The sequence below is a fragment of the Amphimedon queenslandica genome, unplaced genomic scaffold (assembly GCF_000090795.2).
Source record: "Amphimedon queenslandica unplaced genomic scaffold, v1.1 AMPQUscaffold_13364, whole genome shotgun sequence".
NCBI lineage: Eukaryota > Metazoa > Porifera > Demospongiae > Haplosclerida > Niphatidae > Amphimedon > Amphimedon queenslandica.
Genome location: NW_003546400.1, coordinates 1 through 21786, shown reverse-complemented (window position 1 = coordinate 21786; position 21786 = coordinate 1). Strand labels below are relative to the sequence as shown.

Here is a 21786-nt window from a genome sequence, read left to right as displayed (position 1 = left end):
TATTTTATAGATGTATTATCCATCACATTTGCTGCCTTGCCTAACTGGTGATTTATTAGGACAATGGGTCTATTTCGATCCAGTTGATAAATCAAGTGGCAATATCACAGGATTTACTCATATTCCTCCAGTACACTTAAAAAGAGTATCTGAAGAATTTTAATGACTAATAATAAATTCCTTTAGTGTGACATGAAGTAGTTTTATGCATTAGATCCAATTTTTTGCTGATATGCTCCTTTTGTATTATTACCAATGCAATACACTGTACAGACTTAAAAGTGAGTGTTACTGTATTTTTATGGCTAACTATTAATGTTTGATACTCTAACCTTTAATGTAAATTGTCACATTCATCTTTTTGGTGATGGTTTGTACTGGATGGCTCTGTTTTCACAAATGCCATCCTCTACAATTCTTACTCACATAACATTCAAAGTTTCTGATCACTATCAAAATTACATTTGTTGATGATGCCACACAAATGGTTCCATTCACAGCAAATACACATAAATTAAAAATATACTTTTATGGATCTACCTACCATATTTCTATTCGTTTAATAATAAGCCAGAATAAAGGTAAATAGTAATTTAATAGCAGGAATAAGGATCCCACATCAGTTCTCAAATATTCAACTATATATAAGTGGCAAACTTCACATAGATAATAAAAATATAACAATTATTCTTTCGTTTATATTAATTAAAAGGAGATAAAAAATTAATCTAAAATACAAGTATGTTACATGAATATATCAGCCGATGCTTCAAAAATAATTTAAACTATTGCTAACTATACTGTATAAATGCATCCTTCATTTTCATAAATTTCAATCAGCTTATTCCATGTTGCATCATACTTTAGTAATATATCATTACCTAATTACATGACCACATAATTATTGCATTCAGAATTATCTCCCAATCCCTTACCAATGATTATAAGCCCATATCTTGCACGAGTGATGCCAACATTGATTTGATGATCATCAGTCAGGAAACCAAGATTTTCATTTAACCATTGTCTGTCAGGTTGAACATACTGTTTATACCTGATTTCACTGACTTCTTGTGATCTGACAGTTGTTAGTATGACAATATCATACTCATCACCTACATAATTTACAATAGTAATTAACATTATAAATTTTGGTTAATATTTACATACCTTGACTCTCAACTATAGTAGCAACACTTAAACTTTCCTTTGTTTTTAGCTCAGGGTCATTCTTTATCATTTCAGCAACAAGATTCTTTTGTGCACCATAAGGAGTGAGGACTGCTATGCTGTCATGTTTAACATCATGTTCTTTTACTAGCATTTTGATATAATTTACCTATCACAAAAAAGGAAAATTTAAATAATTTATTTTTGCAACTGCTTCACAAAAAGTAAAATGACAGAATGCATAAAGTACCTTACCACAGCTTCAGCTTCCTCATCATTACATTTAGAATGAGAATCAACTTTTCTTGAATATTTGTAATCTGTAGATCTTTCCATTCCATAAACTTTCAGAAATAAAACAGGATGTAGCTGTCCTCTAGGCCAAAATGAATCCATGGATTGAGTCAGTGGACCTCTGTCTTGAACAATTTGATCAGCTTTCAATTTACCATCATAAAAAATATTTGATGGTCCTTGGCATATGAATGAATGCTACACAAAATAAAATAGTTTATAGCTATACAACATAAGTAACAGCATAGCAAACAGCCATAATATATTTTATAGCATGCAATTACAAACTGGCCATTAACTTACCATTCTATACTGTAGTTCCAATGTTATCAAGTGTGGATCATCAGCTTCCTCAAACTGATTAGCATATCTCTCAAACAATGAAGTACCCAGGCCACACTCTTTGGCTGGAGAATATTTAACAACTGGTTGTAGCTGCTTGTGATCTCCTATCAGCACTACATGTTCACATAAACTGCTTGCAGCTATTGTCTCAGGCTCAGTGGCCATGCCAGACTCATCTATTATACACTGAGCTAGTATGTCTTTGGAACTCAACAACCGTTGACTGCATGTTTCATTACAAGTGCAAAGAATAACATCATAGTTATTTTGAATTTCCTTCATCTCTTCAAAAGTGATCAATTTCTTATACCTAGACAAGGAATAATGTAAGAATACAATGTACAAAAACAAACCTATTTCTTTCATCTAATGATGGGATGATACCTTGATCCAGTAGTTCTTTTAGTCTGCTCTCAGTAGCTACTATTTCAAGGCAATTGTGCCTTATTATTTCATGTAATGATTCATCACGAAACTCATCTAAAACACGACCCCCACCATCATCATGTCTGTTTGTTCTTTCTTGTGTCAGATCAAAAACAGGATCTGGATAATCATTACGCTCATGAGTGCGTCCATAAATACGAAGAATTTTTAATTTGTTGTTTAAAGCCTTCAATAAATGTAGGTTCTCTATAAATCATTGAAGATAACTAAAGTAATTTTTCCATATAAATTACTTACTATGAACCACATCTACTGATTTGTTAGAGGGACCACAATACAGTACTGACTTTTTCTTACAAGACATTGGGTCTTCTTCCGATATTTTTTTATTTGTTACTGAGAAAATGTAAGCTAAATGTGCCCCAGTCTCACTCTTTCCTGTACCTATATTATTACAATACATATTACATGCAAATCTAGCACAGTTTAAAGCTTTCATTACCAGGCGGTCCTTGAATCAACTGAAACTTATTTGTCAGAGCTCTTTTAATTGAATCTTGCTGTATAGGGTTTAATTCAATGCCACCTTCTCCTTTCCATAGTTGCTTTGCCAGTGGATCATAATTAAATACTTTAAGTGAAATTTCAAGTTCCTCTAAAGGTCAAATATACTAATAAATAAATCATAGAAATCTAAATTTACTTTTCGTAGCAGTGAGTCCATTAAAATAATTTGATCTAATTGTGTCAGAAATTAAAATTGTTTTAGAAAGGCTAGACCACTTATTGTTATCCCTTAATGCTTCTTTCATTCTTGCATATACTCGGCTATAAAAAGTAAAATTAATTATGTATGTAACAAAAGCTAAATAATAAATTGTCTCATTCCTTACTGAAAAGAATCTGGCATTGGTATTATCTGTATTTCACAAGTTTGGCTTCCTTTTTTCAATTCTTGATACATATTCTCTGTGACTCTACATGAGTGATCACCTTCAGCACACATTCTTATTATAATATTTTTTATATCCTTTCGATGTCTTCTTTTCTTTTTTCCTTGTTCAACACTAGTCACAACAAAATGATAGACAGCATTGAGACTATCACTTATCTCATATCGAACACAAAGGAAGTCACCAGATTTGATACTAATGAAATCCAATGAGTCTTGATTCTTAGGTGGTATGACAAGAGAAACTTCATCTTTTGGTACATAGTAAGGATCATCAACACAATTATCAACTCGACTAAATCCATTCCACTTTAGAGGAGCATGTCTAATAAATATGAGGTTTTTTGTCCTTACACTGTCGTAAACAGATTCTGCAATAAAGACTTTACTCCAAAGCTGTACATACTGTTCTATTGAATAATATCCAGTAGCAAGTGATGCATTTTGTAGCTGTACATCAGAGAAGCAGAGAGAAGGATACTTGTTATGATGAAGGCACACACGAACTGTTGGTGCTATTTCCATTAATTGAATAGCTGGTACTGGGAGACACTCTTTAAGAGACTTTCCTAGCCAAACTGTCACTATATCATTAGCTGTAAAAGGTCGTTGAATTTCATATGTTATTGCAACACTCTGTTCATCTCTTTTTGATTGGGGTTGGTCTTTACTGGCTTCTTGTTGCAACTGGAGAATTAGACTTTTTACTTCTTTAAAATTGTCTTCATTTTGACACTTAAGATACTGGTGTGTTACAACCCAGCATTCTAAACTAAGAGTAATGCCTTTATTACAAACTGCAAAATTAGAATTTGACCGATGAAGGCGTGGTTCTCCTTCTTTAAGCCCTTGTGTGTATTGATACAATTTAGCAGCAATGGAGCAATGAGGAGCTTTGAGACCAGAAGAAGGCATATCAATTTTCATTACATCAGGATGTGAGAAGAGGTTGAACGATTGATGCAATGATATTGACACTATTTTCCATACAATAGCTCCATCTTTAGTTTTGTGATGACTATTAAGATCTGATATGCTAAATGATGTGTCTTGGCTATGAATACACTCATAATGATTTGAAGTGAAAGATAACTCAAACAAGTCATTGCTTTTCTTAGAAGATTCAATCACAAAAGCCTCTGTTCTCTCTAGTGAGATCTCACAGCTTCTGGTTATACATGCTTTATTATCAGCTCTTTCAAAATCTTTAGCAGCTTTATTTCTGACATTCAGTTGAGAGCACAACTTAGCAAGTTTCTTATACATGTATATATCAGAATTTTCTGCTATAGACCTTCCTTCAATGAGTGATGTTACTAATCTCTGGACTATCAAATCAGCATATCTTCTGATAGGTGATGTAAAATGAGTATATGCTGGTAGCAAAAGACCACTATGAACATGATGATTACAGTTATGCTCACTGCTATTCTCCACAATATAAGTGGCTTTCCTATTGATTGTTCGTGACATAGCCTCTGCCATTGCTAGCTGTGGATAAAGCTTATTATTGCTAAGAATAGAAGCTAATGTGATGTGATCTCCATTAGAGCATGCATCAACAAGTAATTGAAGTGTTGTATTGGGCATAATAAAAGGAGCTGCTTGTTCATTGTTAAAGTCATTCAAGTAATAATTAAGAGACAGAGACTGTTGCAAGTATTTATGATTCTGCTTAATAAAATTATGCCTCTCAACTTCCAGAGGAGGTTGTTGTACTAAAAATAAGGCACTTTGTTGCGGGATTCTTTCCCGAAGATAATCAGCAATTGCTGCATTACAGAATATCATTAATTCTTCTATAAGAAGATGAGTCTGCCAGTTACTTTCTTCACCTTCCTCAGATCGATCATAACAGTAACCAGCATCATTTAACCTCTTAATGCGTAAGTACATAGCTATCTTATATAGTAGATTAAGAGTATCAGCCATTAGTAGGCTTGGTCTGCTGGCAGCATCAAAAGCTTCAACTTGCCTTCTTGTCTCAACATCAACCTCTTCATTATGCATTACCTTTTTAGCAGATTCATAAGTGAATTGTATTTGAGAAGTGACCATTGCTTCCTTTGGATCACCAGACACTACACTAGTTACCACTCCTTCTTCTATGACTACTGTAGCAGGTACACATAAAACATGCCGTTTTTTCAAATAGTCAAGGCTCAATTGAGACGTGATACTGGATGGAAACATGTGATGCACTCGTTGAGCACCTCTCTGTTTAGCACCATATACAGATGTCCCCCTCTGTTTAGCTTTCTTGTCTAAAGGATGGTTTTCATTTATACGTTTGGCAACATTAGCTATAAGAACTGCCAGCTCATAATTACCATCTTGAGGAAGAGGTGTCAAACTGACTGCATCATCTAAATCTTTAGATAAAGGAGGATCAATGGTAAATGCTCGATTATAATGATGAAGCTTGTTAGTTTCATTTGGAGGTTGAAGTGGTGCATGCACTTCTTCATCTTCTTCGTCAATGTAATATACAAGGTTAAGCAAATGATTAGTAAAGAAAAGGTTTGAAGTGCGTGGAACAGCTTCAACAACAGCTCCTAATGCCTTTCGATATTTTGGCTTCCAACAGAGGACAATAACAACAAACAAAAGACTTTGCGACAATTCAAATGGTATGAGCTCCCTTATACGAGGGATTTTATCATTAGCATCAAAAATTGAGTCTTCCCTAAACACTGTAATGTAATCATGCACCATTGGGGCCTGGTCATCCTTTGGACGATATCGAAGAAGGTTGTACGAAATTTTTGGAAGGTTAACAATGACAGGAGCTGTTTTATCAAGAGGGTAAAAGTTAATGAAGCCATATTGATCAGCACGGCATACATACCTAGTTGGATGCCGCTCTTCAATAACTTTTACTACTTTACCAGATGTCTTAACTATTACTTCTTTAGAGCTATCATCGGCAGAGGTATATGTGGTAACTTCCACTTGCACTATATCATTGTTGAAAGCTCCTCTTCTATTATTAAACCCATTAATAACTATGGGCTCCTTTGAGTGATCAAGAGGAACTGCAACAGCCGAACGATAGTTTTTAACTTGTAATTCACAATCAAAAACACCTATTTTCTCACCTTCATTCTCTTCACTGTCAAGTCCTATTTCATCCATATCAGATAAGCTTACATCAACAATATTCCATTTTGAATCATCAACCATTTTTAATTTGCAGTTTTTGTACTGTGGTATAGAATTTAATGCTTGCTGAAATGATTTCAATATGCTATCTTTAACAGACAAATGTATGCTTAAAGCAGGAGAAAACTTAAAAATTATCTCTTGCAGCATTTTAATAGGATCTTGAGTGATAGCGTGGCTTGTTTCATGGTTAAGTTTAGAAGGTACTACAAAAGTTTTAGAAAGTATACACCTTCTAATGTACTCTTTCCAACAAGAGCATTCATTACCCATGCTTTCTTCTATTGTCATCAATAGAAACGGATTACCAGCACACACTACAAGCGATTTAGCACGTGTTAATGCAGTATTGAATACATATTGACTGCAAGGAGTCTTGGTTGGATTTTTAGATCTGCCTTTTCCTGTAGTAGGCTCTGCTGTACTGAGAAAAATTGCCTCATATTCACAACCTATATACATGTAAAGAAAATAATTGTCATTTGTAAAATTTACAATACCTTGAATATCAAAAACAGTTCGAACATCAATGTCTTTAAGATGTGAATAATGAAATAAGGCTTTAATAACACAGGATTTCTGATTTTAAAAAATTAATTGACAATAAATAGAATTTTCGACTTGCTTGGTGAGCTGTTGTTGCCATAACACAAATTTTAGAAAGATCCATTTCACCCCATTGATCTGGCCAGCTCTTAACATATTTACTCAATTCTTGTAATAATATTGTGACTTCAAATTCATTTGTGTCAGTACGCACTTCTTTAGCTTCACTAAGATCAGAGCATATAAAGTGAAGAGGGTATTTAGCTTCAGGGTGTAGATGAGTGACAGCTTTAGCAGCGGTAATTAATGTAGAATCATAAAATAAGTAAGATGGAAGTGACAATATTGCATGATGACATCTAAAATTAGTGAGAAGAGTAGCAGAGTGTACTGATGAAGCATCAATTAGCCTCTCATCATTATAAAGAGTATAGAGTCTCTCCAGCAATGACAGACTAAGACCATTTTTAATAGCTAGTTTACCAAGTACTAACATAGAGGGACCAACCTATTTAATAAGTTATAATTGATGCTTTAATAGTTATATTATTACTCACTTGTTTGTGGTCTCCTGCAATTACAATTTTTGTATTATCATCAGCAAAACAAAGAGGAGCAACAGATTCAGGTTCTCGAGTCTGAGCACCTTCATCTAATAAAATATGACTAAAAAATCCTTCATGGACAACTTCAAGCATATGAACGGAAGTAGAAAAGGTTGTGACAATCACACTGATTTCGTCCAGCCTCTTGAAATGCCAATCTTTAATTGTAGCATAATACTTTGCACAAAATAAAGGAGCATCATAATCCTTAGAGGGTACCAAGCGAATAACCTTGCCACAACGCCAACCAGACTCAATCATCTTTGAAAAGTAATTGGCCATAAAAGTGTCTGCAGAGTGCTGATGATGAGCACAGATAAGAATCTTGCTTGTTCGGTCTTGTAGTAATATTTGATATGCAGCACGAGCAAGCAATCGTGTTTTTCCTGTTCCAAATGAACCTACAATTATAACAGGTGCTTTGTCAGCTTCACAGCTCATTATAGAATGAAGTGCCTTCCTCTGCGAATATTCTAATTTGACTATATCACGAACACATGAAATCAGACGAATATCTTCATTATTAAAAACAACATTTACATTGCTAAAATTACAAGGATCACTTGGCATTAGACGACTAATTATGGCTTGAGGTAAGTTGTCTAAGACCTGATGAAGGCGATCAAAATATGAATACTTTAAAACAAAGGTGACGTTGACATTTGATTGTTGTTCAACTCCAGGATTTATTGCAAGCCCCAGTAGAAAGTAAATTTTATCTTTTGTCTGTAGAATATCTGCTTGCACATCTCCAATAGACAAATGGAGAATAACTATACCTTCACTTGCCTGCATAGCATAAGCTATTGTATCAGCATCAAGTTGTGTGTTCCATATTGTATAAAATGATTTATACTTGTCTTGATACCTCTCAATGTGCCTCTTCAAACACAATTTAATACTTGACAGCTTTACATCATAGAGACCATTGCATCTAAATTATCAATACAAATCAACTCATTTATAATTCTTTCACATACTTGTCTCTAAGGATCCTCTCATGTTCATCTTCTTCCCGACACAATAACTGGTGAAACTTCTCTTTATAGTTGCTAGGAGTTAATGTAGCAGCTAGTAGCTCTTCATTAATAGGGCAATGGCTATGCTTTCTAAAGGAGCACGATGAAATAGACTTTATTACTGTAGCTATTAAATGATAATAAACATTACAAGTTTATAACTTTAACAATTACCTTCAGTAGTAGAATGTTTATAAGAGTTGGTAGATTTTGTCTTTGCTTGTAAGGTTTTTTTGAACTTATCACTGATAAATAAGTTCATGCTAACTTTTCTTCGTTTCTGAGATTTTGAATACTCTGGATTGTCATAATGAGGAACTGATGGCAAATTTTTTGGTGCTTTCACTGCACATTTCAATGAAGCATGAAGAGATGGCCAATTATCTAAATACTGCTGCTTTGGTGAAGTGATTGGAGGCTGTTGATAGTCTGTAATAGGTTGTACTTTAGAACCACTAACTACATGTATTTTGTTTTGATGATTTTTTGTTATCGGGAGTGTGCTTTTTGAGTTTTTCTTACTTTTTTGTGAAAACATTGCATGACTAGATAAAGACAGTTGCATCTCGCTTTTAACACTTTTAGAGCTTTTTTGGACTATAATTCCTTTAGAAGCAGAAGCCTCATTTAACATTGCTCTTTGTGACGAAGTATATGACAATTGAGATGAATTGCTTAATGGTGATTTTTGACATTGCTGTGGTGTTAATGACAGAGCATGCGAAGACTGGTGATTGGAGAACAAAGGAACATCCACTTGAGAAGCGCAGTCAGCAAAAGATTCATATCTTTCGATTAATCGTTGAAGTAAAGAAACATTTAAACCAAACTGTTGTGGATCTTTACCAAAAACAAAATCAACCTACAGTTACACAAAAAAAATTAAATATTTAAATGCTGAGATAATTATATTCTGAGAATTTAGGGGAATAAATGTACCTTACAATGATCCCCAGCAATAACAATCTGAGTATCCTCATTTGCCATTAAAAATGGACTGAGAACTTTAGGTTCACAAATCTGAGCTCCATTATTGATTATAATATGAGTAAAAAAATAAAAATCAAATTTTCTAGATATGTTCAGTGCTTCATCAAATGTTGTTACCAATAAAAAGGCATTTTCATGCTGATGCTGTGATAGGTTAAACTCAGTAGCTTGAACATAGTGGTAATCTAACTTTGGTTCATACTGTGAGCCTACAGCACAAACCATTGTTACATGGCAAATTTCAGTCATATTTTTCTTAAAATACTCTATGAAAAGATCAGCAGAATTTTGATGATGGCAACAGATTAAAATACGACAAGGTGAATGGTGACCAGTCTCACGATGCTCTCTGAAGAAACATTCTGTAGCCACAGCAAAAAGACGAGTCTTACCACAGCCAAAAGCACCAGGTACAAGTACAGGAGCTGAACACTGGTTACTGAGTATTGCTTCTAATGCTGAAATCTGCTCAGGATCAAGATCAATTCCTTTCTGAAGATGCCTTCTTACATCAATGACAGCCTTTCTTGGGGGGTTAAAATCTTTTGGTTCTGGCAAAATTCGTCGCAAGGCTTTCATGCTAATTCTCTTAATAACTTCATGGAGGCCATCAAAGTAACGGTGATTAACTTTAAATGTTGCTTTTACTCTTAAAAAGGATTGGTTTTGAAAACTTTTCTCAAAAGAAATGAAAAGCTTGTTATTGAGATGACCAATAATTTTTCCAAGACAGTTCAAATGTCCAATATTAATGTGAATATATTGATCACTGACTTGCATAGCATACAGAACCTGTGTTGAGGACATTCCTTCAAGATAATAAAAGCTACCATCTTCCTTTTCACTAAAGTGTTGTGGCCAGTGTTGCACCAGATTATAAGCACCATCACACCTGTAATAAGAATTAAATACCTTATGGGTACAAATTTTGAGGACATACATGTAGAATTTGAAATTCATACTTTTGTACAATGCTCTTAATTTTTTAATTTCAGGATTAAATTTCATGTCATATCAATACATGTATACAGATGTATTAAGTACAGCATGCACATGTCTTAAGTACAACACACACAGTACACATATACAGTAAAAATTTCTACGGTTTTAATTGGTCTCGCTATAGCAATTAGAGTGGGGAAAGGTTATGTAGTTAAGTTTAATGTCTGTCATTGATTCAATGTCTATAGCAACTCTCAGAGCAACAGGTTTTGTGGCTTTAGGATTCCCCTACAGTCACTAGAACTTCACAGGCTAGAAAAAGTTGCTTTCTGCCTTTAGCATAATAAATGGCAGTGCAAGGCACTAAAAGCCATCAATTTTACCAAATGCATAAGTTTCCAATGAATTTTTTTCTGTTTCAAGTAATAGGGCTTTATAGTATCTTAAAGAGACACAAAAACTAAAATAATTATTCTTTTAGAGACATGATTTTCTAAAAATCACTAACCTCCAAGTTTACAAAGTGCTTGTCTTTAGGAAGTTTATAACTTCAGACTCTTGACAAGAGCTTGTATGCAACAAATATAGGGCCTAATAAATGTGTGTGAGCACTGTGCACTAAGTAGAAGTCCAAAAAAACTTAAGCTTTAGTCCATGAGATACTACTTCACTTTAGTAATCATGTTTTCACATTCAGTTTGTTTTGCAGCCACCGTTAGCAATCACAACAAGGCAGTGAGCAAGTCTGAAGCCAATAGTAGCCAAATAACATGTACATTTGTACCAAATAATAGTGGTAGTTAAATAATATCGTAATCGGGACAGTTTTATTGAAAATATAAACAAACATGTAAAACAATTTTTTGTTTTTTGGTGACGCCAACACACCAACGGTGTCTTATTTTGTGAACAAAAAATAACTCACGAAATCCACAAAATTAAATGTCCCATCAAATTTTATACCCGTACAGTATGAAAAGATTTATATTTTGAAATAAACTAACTTTTGTCTTAGTAAGTGAATGCGTTCCAGTTCTTCATAATAGAGCAAGGCAGTGAACTTGGATTTATAGTTATCTAGTGTAATAGGTAGCTTCATGTCATCACGTGTGGGAGGATTGGCCATCCTTTCTTTGTACAATGACTCTACTTTATCAGCACCTTTCTATAAAGAACAAAATACATAGGCAAATTATACTTCCTTTTTTGCCTATTACTGCCCAAAATTCCATCCTATTATGCTTTAAAATGAATCCAATTATGTTCATATTATAAGTTTTATTCAAATATCAACTATCAAGTTACATGTACATGTATATACAATTGTTATAATTGCAATATTGTAATAATGTCAAAATCTGAAAATGTTTCCAACAACTTTGAGTCACTGCAAAATAGAACAACCAAAGCCAATGGACTTGCACAATTGTGTGGGTCGCCACGCTTAAGTACATGGAAATTAAGTTGTTGTACTACTACTTGAAATAATATTGTCAGGGTTATAGAGCCAGAAATTTTTGACCAATTATGCCATTATAATAAGTTGCTCTATTATGTTACGAATTATGCTAACATAATTTTGCCCTAAAACAAAATACTGCTATAACTTAAGCCTTAATGTTTAAAATTAATGCTAGGTCCAGCGTAAAAATTTAATGAAATGCATAGGCATTTTGACTTATTCACACATGCTTTCCACTAGAATGGAACAAAATCCTATTCCAATGTCAAAGTAACATTAGGCCTAGTGTCATAGTAAAACTGATCTTTATAATGTTAAGATAATACGAACATTTATGAAAAGAGAACATTAATGAATTTAGGGTGGGGAGCCATACACTCTTGCGCATACAAGTATGTGCCAAAATGAAATTTAGCTAATTGTAATTGCTAGAGGATATTTCTGAAACTTCAATTCATTGAATTATAAAATTTTTGTATACAGTATAGAAATTTTAAAGTCAATGAGTTGTCCTCATTTCAATTAGCCTAATTTGGAGCTAACTAGTTTAGCTCCAAATTAGGCTACTTGAAATGAGAACAAATTCACTGAAACTTAACTACATGTAGGTATTAGACTATTTATGGCTTTTGTTAAATAAATTTTTAAAATTAATTAACACAATACTTTATTCACAATATAATAATTCCTTCAAGCAATTCACACACTTTCATTATTGGCCCAAATTTTAACTTTTGATTGAATTTATACATACAAGATGCACTTGTATTGCAATAAAATTAAGATTATGAAACTTGAAAAATTTTATACCCAAATTATGGAGCAAAGCAAAATGGTAAAAAATGATAACCTATGTCACTACAGTATGATGACAATAGGAAATGTTAAAATTTGCATCAAATAATACTGTACATCTTATTTACATTTTGTTAACACAAAATTCATAATTGCCACAAAATATAAATGCTATAATAGTAATTTAATTCAACTAAATTAGAATAAAAACACAATACAGTTTTGAAATACACAGATGTAATTCTTATAAAAAGCAGTCAAGCTATGGGAAATTGTGATTATAGGCTTATTAAACATTTTTTTCCATTTTTAATACGGTATTGTATTACCAATGATGGATTTATGTATTCTGTACATGTAAATGTAAAATATTTTACTGTATAGTGCAAAATTTTCGAGGGCTGTAAATTTTGTAAATTTGCCTAAAAATCTATTTTGCGGATTTAATTTTCGCGAACTTCTGCCGTCTGCCATCTTGTATCGTAATAATTTGATTTCGCAGAAGTAAGTTTCGCAAATCTTCAAAAAATCCCAAAAGCCACAAAATTTACAGCCCTCAAAAATTTTGCGCTATACAGAATTTATCATAAAGCACAGTACAAGATTATAATAGTGACACTGACTTACACATGCTGGTTCAATACTGCGATCATGAGTAAAATCACGACTCTGGCAGATATCAGGAACACTGTGAGCTGATATTGGTAAGGCAGGAGCAGGTTCATACTCATCTTGACTCTTCTGAGATACTGCCATTCTCTGTAAAAACACAAATATCATAATTTGGGAAGTTTTTCAGTTGAATAAATTTTGCAACTACATGAAAAACTTATTGACAAGAACAGATTTGCTTTCATTGCTAGTAGCATTTGCTTTTTGCCTAATCTAATCAGTATCATAAACCATAAGCTCTTGGGTTGGAAATGTGGATTTATTGGTAAATTAATTTTGTAGGCATTATTTACAATTAGCACAAACATTTCAAATGTAAAATTTATTCAAATAAATTTAAAAAAAAACTATAGTTTTAAACATAGAAACATGCAGGAAGAGTGACTGACCTATAACATATGATATCAATCAATAATCATAGGAACAGCTGGTGCATCCACACCACGACAGAGTTAATAATAGGAGTAGACTTATCGTCAAATAATTAGACTAAACTTGGGCCAATTCAATTGTGAATTACATTATTCATTATTGCTTAATAAAACAAACCTATCTTTTAAAGAAATCATATTTCATGAATTTTATAAATCAAGTCACCATTCAAAAAAATAAAACAGCAATTGTGGGTGCTACAACTGAACAGCAAATTTACAGAAAGGCTGAGAAAGGTCAAAAATAATTTCATTAAAAAGTAGGACCTATAGGTGGCATGGTCTGAGAAAATGACCCTTAGCTCTATAGATTTAAGGTCACTTTTCCCAGAAAATGTCACAATTAGGATTAGGATATTTTACTTTAATAACACTAATAAAAACGGTCATTAAGTTTGTAGTGCATTATATATTTAGCAACTTGTTAGTTTTGCGTTAATAAAATAATTAAATAACTCACAATACAGCTCTATTTTAATTTTAGTGCCTACTAAAATTAGCATTTCAGATTCCAATCACTAAAATTGCTAAATTTGCAACTCATTTTTAATAGTGACATTAAGGTTTTGGGGAAGCATGAGTGAGCCCCACTCAAATTAATTAGGCATATTTCGATACATCTTGCTCACAAACAGGGGCAAGCAAATTTTGAGTAAGTATTATAATGATTGAAATTACACCATGAGTCCATGTAGCTCAGGGTGTGGTCACAGTGTTAATAAATGGGGGAAAACTTTTGAGTTTTCTAAGTTTACAAAAAGATAAGAGAGAGGAGCTGCCCAAGCATTTCTATATGCTACTACAGCAGCTCCTTTGTAAGATCATTCTTTTAGCTTAAGTTAAAAAGTTTAGTGACCATTCTGAAAGATTGCCCCATACCACTTTGTACAAGAGTCAGTATGGATTACGAACCCCTTGGTTAGGTCTTTGCTTTATTTTTTAAAACCAATGCTGCAGGCACAAGCTCTCTCAAATCTCTGTATACAACTTGTATACAGAAAATGTATATAGCATTCTCTGAGAAATTTGTTTTGGATTTAGCCACATTAAATTACTTTTCCCATTTTCTACTGCTCCTATTACAACCACAACATTAACACTTAATAGTACAATAACAAATACATACAATAACAACAAGTAAAGTTACTTGGGGCTATTCCAACCCATTTCTGCACTATGATCTAATTAAATATTCACAAAGTCATAACTCACTCTTCTTTGCTTTATTTCATTCATTTTATTCATCAATGAGTTCTATTTCGTCTATTCTATTTGTACTTTCTTGAAATCAGTGAAATTCAGCTTAAAGTTTGGATGAAAACAGTACTTTCACTGACTTAGTTGTTGGGACTATTCTGACTTACCAGGGCTATTCTGACCCTCCGGATACTAACTTGTACTAGAACAAAAAAATTTAAAAAATTATTTAGTGTAAGGTTGAGTCTCTGTTGGATTTGAACCATTAAAATTAATTCAAACAAGCCCCTATAGGATTGCTGCTTTGAAAGTATAAAATGAATTCAAACAAGCCCCTGTAGTGTTGTATCACCATTAAAACACCAACATGTCAACCCTACACTGCAGGTATGAAATGGCCTATAGCAGGATTGATGAGTATTGCTGTCAATGTTAGTGTGATAGTTAAATGATGAAATGAGGATTAGGGTAAATCTTGTGCACGCCTTCAATTAAGTTTAAAGTAATGATACTAATGATTGGACAATTATACCTACAGTGTAGGGTTGACATGTTGGTGTTTTAATGGTGATACAACACTACAGGGGCTTGTTTGAATTCATTTTATACTTTCAAAGCAGCAACACTACAGGGGCTTGTTGAATTAATTTTAATAATTCAAATCCAACAGAGGCTCAACCCTACACTAAATAATTTTAAAAATTTTTTTGTTCTAGTTTCCATCCTTTTTTAAAATAAACAACACTGTTTTGTTGAGCATTAATTTTTAAGCAGTTATTTGGTAAAATTTTGAAGAGTATTTCTTAATTTTTAGGTAATCCTGAAAGTGCATCCAAGGCAGTTGAAAGAAGCATCCTAAACTGTTGAAAAGTAAGTAAAATAACAATATTTGTTAAAAGCAAAATTAGATCTATGTATATTTAACAGAAATAAAACTCGATGAGAGGAGTTTGAAATGTTGTACTCATTACAGGAGGCCTAAAAGGAGACGACAAGAAAGTTAAAAAATTAATTGTATTATTATGAACAAGTGTGATGCTAAAACATTTGTGGTACAATTAAGTTATAATCTGATTACAAGTCATGTTAAGAAAGCATGCAAATGTGACAGTATTGGAATGAAGGAACTCAACAGAAGTGGCATTGTATGCAATGATTCCAGGCTAGGTTAACTTAAGTTGAATAAGGAAAAGTTATGTTTTATATGCGTATGAGTCTTCAAAACTACATTTTGAAAATTTGAATGAAGTGGTATTGCTTGTAAATGAAGTGTCATGCGTAATGTACAGGAAACAAAGAAAGAATTAAATTTCAAGTACTATAAATTTACCTAGGTTTATTAATGGAGCTCCAGTGTGAGATAGAGAGGGACAGAGGAAAGGGAGACACATGGGGGTGGGAAATGGAGACACATGGGGGTGGGAAGAAGGAACTGACGGAGGGAGAGAGAGAATTATGAGTATGTTTGTATAAATCTGACAATGTATACATGTACATAACATCGTGAACTTGTGTGTCTTAAGGAGAGTTGGAGGCATAAGAGTATGAATAAGAGTGGGTATTGGATATAAAAATTACCAGTAGTGGCAAAAATGGCTAGTACATGTACTACTATGCAACTGAAGCAGCAAGTGTAGTTTGTTCGTGTGTATACTTAAACTGAGTGAAGAAATATTGACTCTTCCAATACACTACATGTACAAGAATATAAACATGACACTCTGAGCAATAAATATAAGTCTACATGTCATGCAGATACAATATGAAAACTGCATCTAACTGTCCTGAAACCAAGCAGTTGGCAGCTCTAAACCATAATAGCGGGACATTTTGGAAGGAGTTAAATTTGGTAAATTGCTAAATTTTGGTGGTTGGCAGATTTTTATTTCATCAAAATGCAAATTTAATTCCCTCCAAATTTCCAAAATTTCCTGCTATATGATATGTTTTGAAGAATTAATGCAACAATGATTAAAAATTGTTTGTAATTATGTAATTAAATCTACTTTAAAAGGTACACATTATCATACTTAAGTATTAAAAGCATGTATACACGTATTTTGTAAATGCACTTGGATTTTACTTTAGTACTTAGGGCTTTTTATTAAATAAACACCAAACATTGAAGGATACAAAATGTAGAAAAAAAGAAGCAAGCAAAGCAGGTTACCATACACATACCTGTAGTCTAGTTATAGAAACAGTCACAGGCTTTAAGTTGTATCCATATGTTGCTGATAGACAAGAGTACAATCTTATTTTATTGACCATTTGCTTGAAATAAGCTCCTGACTCCTTCCCATTTAATATCTACCACTTTATTTCACTGTAGTAACACCTGCTAATTAATAAGCATTATAAATAATGAATATTTTTGCCCTAATAAAGATCCCTGGCTCAGGCCACTCCAATCATAGTATCCCATTACAGAGGTGGGTGGCAGATACATGTATGTTTATTCCCTTTATTAATTTAGTCATTATCACTTGTATAAACTATATGTATGTGTATAATTAATGTCTGACCGCAATAACGTAGGTCAGGACATATTTGTGGCTGCTAATATTCACAATTTTTTACTGCACCTGCCACTCAGCAAGTATCATGCAGACGTGATTCGATATTAAAGCAAAGCATCCTAATGCAGTGTTCTTGTGTTGTTGTTACTAGCCCGTAAGCTGCTTTAACCAGTTCTTTTTAGAACTAATCTACTTACTTACTGTATCTTGAAACTCTTCACCCATTCCATCTAGTGTTTATTGGCTTGGGTGTGGTTTGTTATGATAACTGGCCGACCAGCAACAATTTGCAGCAATGAGCTTGGAGATAGAGTTTCATACAAGAAGCTAATAGAAACAGAACAAGTTGCTATTGGTAAAATGGCTCGCCTAAAGCTGCTAAAGAATAAAAAATTAGCTGAACACTGTAAACACATGGTCTTGTAGACATAACACTTTATCTATTTCCATGGTATACATACTTAATTACACTTTCATTATTGTGAATATTAGCAACCGTAAAATATTACTTATGGTAACGAAATAGCGATGGGGGACCATGTGGGTGAGAAATGGGACAGGAATATGAATCTCATTAGAGTGGCCTAAATATAATAGTAAGGCATAGTCTGGGCCACACAAGTCAGTCCCTAATCTAAACCACGTGGCTGCACATGGAGCTGGAAAGGGTATTTCAGCCCCACCCTTTAACATACTCATAATGCTTTACTCAATGTATAAAACCGACAATTTACTTTATTATATTTACTTGAAGAGGTTGAAGTAATGAAGAGATTGAAGTTAATTGAAGCATATGAATTATAAACAGAGAACTCAGTGGATTATGTAGATAACTAATCAATCAACTGAATTATAATTTACAATAATTAATTTTCTCTCACTTGAAATAATTGGTGTAAGCAGATAGGGTGTTTAGGTACGCACATCATGTCAATCTCATCAGAGATCAGTCCGGGGATCAGTCAGTGACTCGGTCAGTAAGCAAAGGCTTTAGTTTCCATTAAAATGATACTGAGCATGTGCAGTTGGCTGGATCAAAATGGCGTCTAATCACTTGGTGAGTTCATGGGTGCTTCAAAATGACGACCAAAAATCATTTTGTAGAAATAAAATGCCAAGCCACACTGCACTAGCGTCCCTAAATTGCAATACAATGGTGCAAAAATCATTTTTCTACGATAAAAACTGTAGCACTAGTTCTTACTTAATTGTGGAAGAAGGAGAAAGAAACCTGAACATTTGGTGCATGCAGGCATGCATTCATTTATTTGCCGTAAAACTATCTTATAAAAGTTTTTAACTGTTTTTTATAACACCAACCTGTTTTAATAAAATTATAAAGGACATCTGGACTGTCAGATAAGCCATAAAGAATTCCTGAAGATTTACACAGGCTCAATGCTTCTGGGATGGCAGCCATTTTGGGGGTGCACTCGTCCAACTCAACCCTACATACCAAGCGCTAACGCTTGGTAATACAGGAAATTTATGTTGTGACTGGACATATACATGTACAAACACTATTACTATGTGAAAAAGCTAACGAACACAAATTTTTAGCCAGAATTACTTAGCTGCACTTTGTAAAGATCAAGCTGTTCTTTGGTGCTGGTAGTTAGAGAATTCTATGCTGAATAGACATGTCCTTGTTTCAGTTCTGTATCTGCTATAGTTAAGGGAGAAAGAGGACCATCTAACTGGGGCTATTACTAGGGCTAGGCAAATTATGCTGGCATAATTTGGAGCATAATGGGTCAAATATTTCTGGCCCCCACATGATTTCAATTCAATATGGCAAGTGGTACAAGTACTATCAACCCAACTGCTTAGTAACTGCCTATGCAAGCGTGGCAAGTCCAATGACTCAGACTATCCTATTTTCCAGTGACTCAAAGTCACTGGAAACATTTTCAGATGCTGGCAATAATTGCAATTATAAGAGATGCATGTACGTGTAAATGTAACTTGATAGTCGATATTTGAGTAAAGCTTAAAGTATGAGCATAATAATGAGCATAACTGGATTCATTTCAAAGCATATTAGGATGGAATTTGGGGCAGTGCCTAAAAGCATAATAAGTAAAAAGTGAAGCATAATTTGCCTAGCCCTAGCTATTACGACCGCTACACACGAATTTTACATTGGTTTATACAGGGGGACAGAATAGCCCCGACTGACTCTATACATTATGACTCTTGTACAAAGTGGTGTGGGACAATCTTTGAGAATGGTCACTCGGCTTATGTTGCTAAACTTTTTAACTTATCCTATTCAGTCTTCATTAGTAACATTAGGTATTATAATTACAAAAATTATATATTATCTTTTTATAGTTGACTAGCTATTAAAACTAACCAGAAACTAACCAAGTAGTAAAACCAAAGCGAGTAAATCTTTAAGCTGGCAAAAAGTACTATGGTCTAGTCTATTTGGTCTGGGAAATGATCGTGACGACGTGATGCCACTCCTTGTATGTCGTATCTATGCTTGGATAACCACCACTAAGGTCCCGAGGTAGAGCAAGAGGGAATTCTGATCTATGCCTATTTTCTGAACTAAGTGAACTTCTGATCATAGATAATAGAGTTAAATTAATAGAGTTCGATTTAGACCACGCCCTGGTCACGCTCGGTGCATGCACCCGGTAGGGGTAGGGGGATTATCAGTGTCTCCATATTCGGGGATTTTCCCCTAGATTTGGGGAATTTTTACCCCATCTGGGGACTAGGGGAGGATTTTTGAAAATTACCCAAAATCTGGGGATTTTTCTCATTGCCTTAAATTAATGATATTCATGAGAAAATAATAATATTCATAGAAAAATTAATCATATTCATTGATAAAAGAGGTGTGGTTTTAGTTAATAATTCATATAGGAGTGGTCAAATATATAAATTTTGGACATGGTTAATAAAATTATGAGGATTTTTATGACTCAATCTGGGGATTTTTGGTAAAAATCTAGGGATTTTTGTCAAAATTTGAAATCTAGGGATTTTGAGGAAATTTTTTGGCCAAGTTAGGGAATTTCTAATTAATGCCTCTGGAGACACTGGGGATTATTCCTAAAAATTTTCATATTATTCTATTCAGCATATCTCTAAAAATCAAGAACTTATTCTCCAAAATGAATCAAATATTCTCAAACAATTCTCTTTAAATAATACTAATAGCTATTACTGCAACATAGCCATGCCTCAACATGGTGAAAAAGTAATGAGTCTTGCTTATAACTAAACTAGAAGTCAAAAAATCTTACTAAATGTTGTGTATTAGATTCTTAAAAGGATGCACATAATTGGCATGAGCTCCTCTCTCATAAAATTTCATTGTAGAAGCCATTTTTATTCCATGTGCCACCTTTTATTCCCAAAATTATTCTGTATTCTTTTACAGGTTATTATTCCCATTTTTATTCCCACCTAATCCCCTTACCCCTAGCACCCGGTTCTCGTTTATTAACCAGTCAGTTGTCCGGACCAGACACAGTTGACCTTTGATTAATAATTGCAAAGTTCAATCAGGGATATAATATACTAACGTAACCGGGCTGGATGTACATGTACATGTATGTGTACCATGCATGTACACGTACATGTACATACATGTACAGGGTTTAATTTACGGGTACAATGCAGTTTACCGGTGGCAACAGCAACTGGCTATTTTACCGGATGTAGTGTGACTAGTGTCACATGACTTGGGTGTGACCGTAGCATAAGTGGGCGTGGCCCCACACACGTGGCCGGTACGTGAGTATAATAAATCCCTGGTTCAATGGACCTTTTGCACTTAAGCGATTCTAATTAACGCGCACCCAAAGTGGTGGTAAAATGGCGGATTTTTGGAGGAAAGACAGGCTGAACAATCTTCTCTTTTATCCAGCCATTCTAGCTGTAGGAGCCACTTTGAGCTGTCCTTTTGTTTCAGTATACTCTATTTATCTCTTCTGTAAGCTCTTTGGTTGCTGTTTTGGCTTTTATAGCATTTTATCATAGGAATATTCTCACCCATTGGCAATTCCCGTTTTTCTAAATTTTGCTTTCAGGAGCCAAGGCGCTTGCCCCTCCATTGCCATGAAGACAGAAGTGTATTCAGCTGAGTCCTATGACTAGTGTCTATCATCAGAGTTAGTCTCAGTCCATCAGAACCAGGTACGGTGGAATAACTCACTCAGTTGTCATGTTGCAGCTGGAGTGTGGATGATTATGACCATCTTTTCACTTCTTAAAACTATAGGTTGGCTCTTTTATAGATAGTTGAGGCATGCAAGAGCTCATTCTTTATCTGTACATTC

The 21786-nt window shown here is 33.9% G+C and overlaps 1 protein-coding gene across 1 annotated transcript; it reads right to left on the bottom strand.

The window, feature by feature from the left end:
* Window positions 1-643: 643 nt before the first annotated feature.
* Window positions 644-20074, bottom strand: LOC100637589 (uncharacterized). The gene is made up of 19 exons (XM_003387139.2): window positions 19845-20074; window positions 13297-13428; window positions 11417-11577; window positions 9420-10362; window positions 8655-9342; window positions 8442-8607; window positions 7414-8395; window positions 6936-7364; window positions 6811-6889; window positions 3090-6762; window positions 2900-3024; window positions 2699-2851; window positions 2494-2640; window positions 2163-2442; window positions 1768-2119; window positions 1426-1662; window positions 1171-1339; window positions 936-1115; window positions 644-881 (listed from the first exon to the last, which is right to left on the bottom strand). Exons 2-19 carry the CDS (start codon window positions 13423-13425, stop codon window positions 796-798), a joined length of 8979 nt encoding a protein of 2992 aa, XP_003387187.2. The 5' UTR covers window positions 13426-13428; window positions 19845-20074; the 3' UTR covers window positions 644-795.
* Between the last annotated feature and the right edge of the window lie 1712 nt (window positions 20075-21786).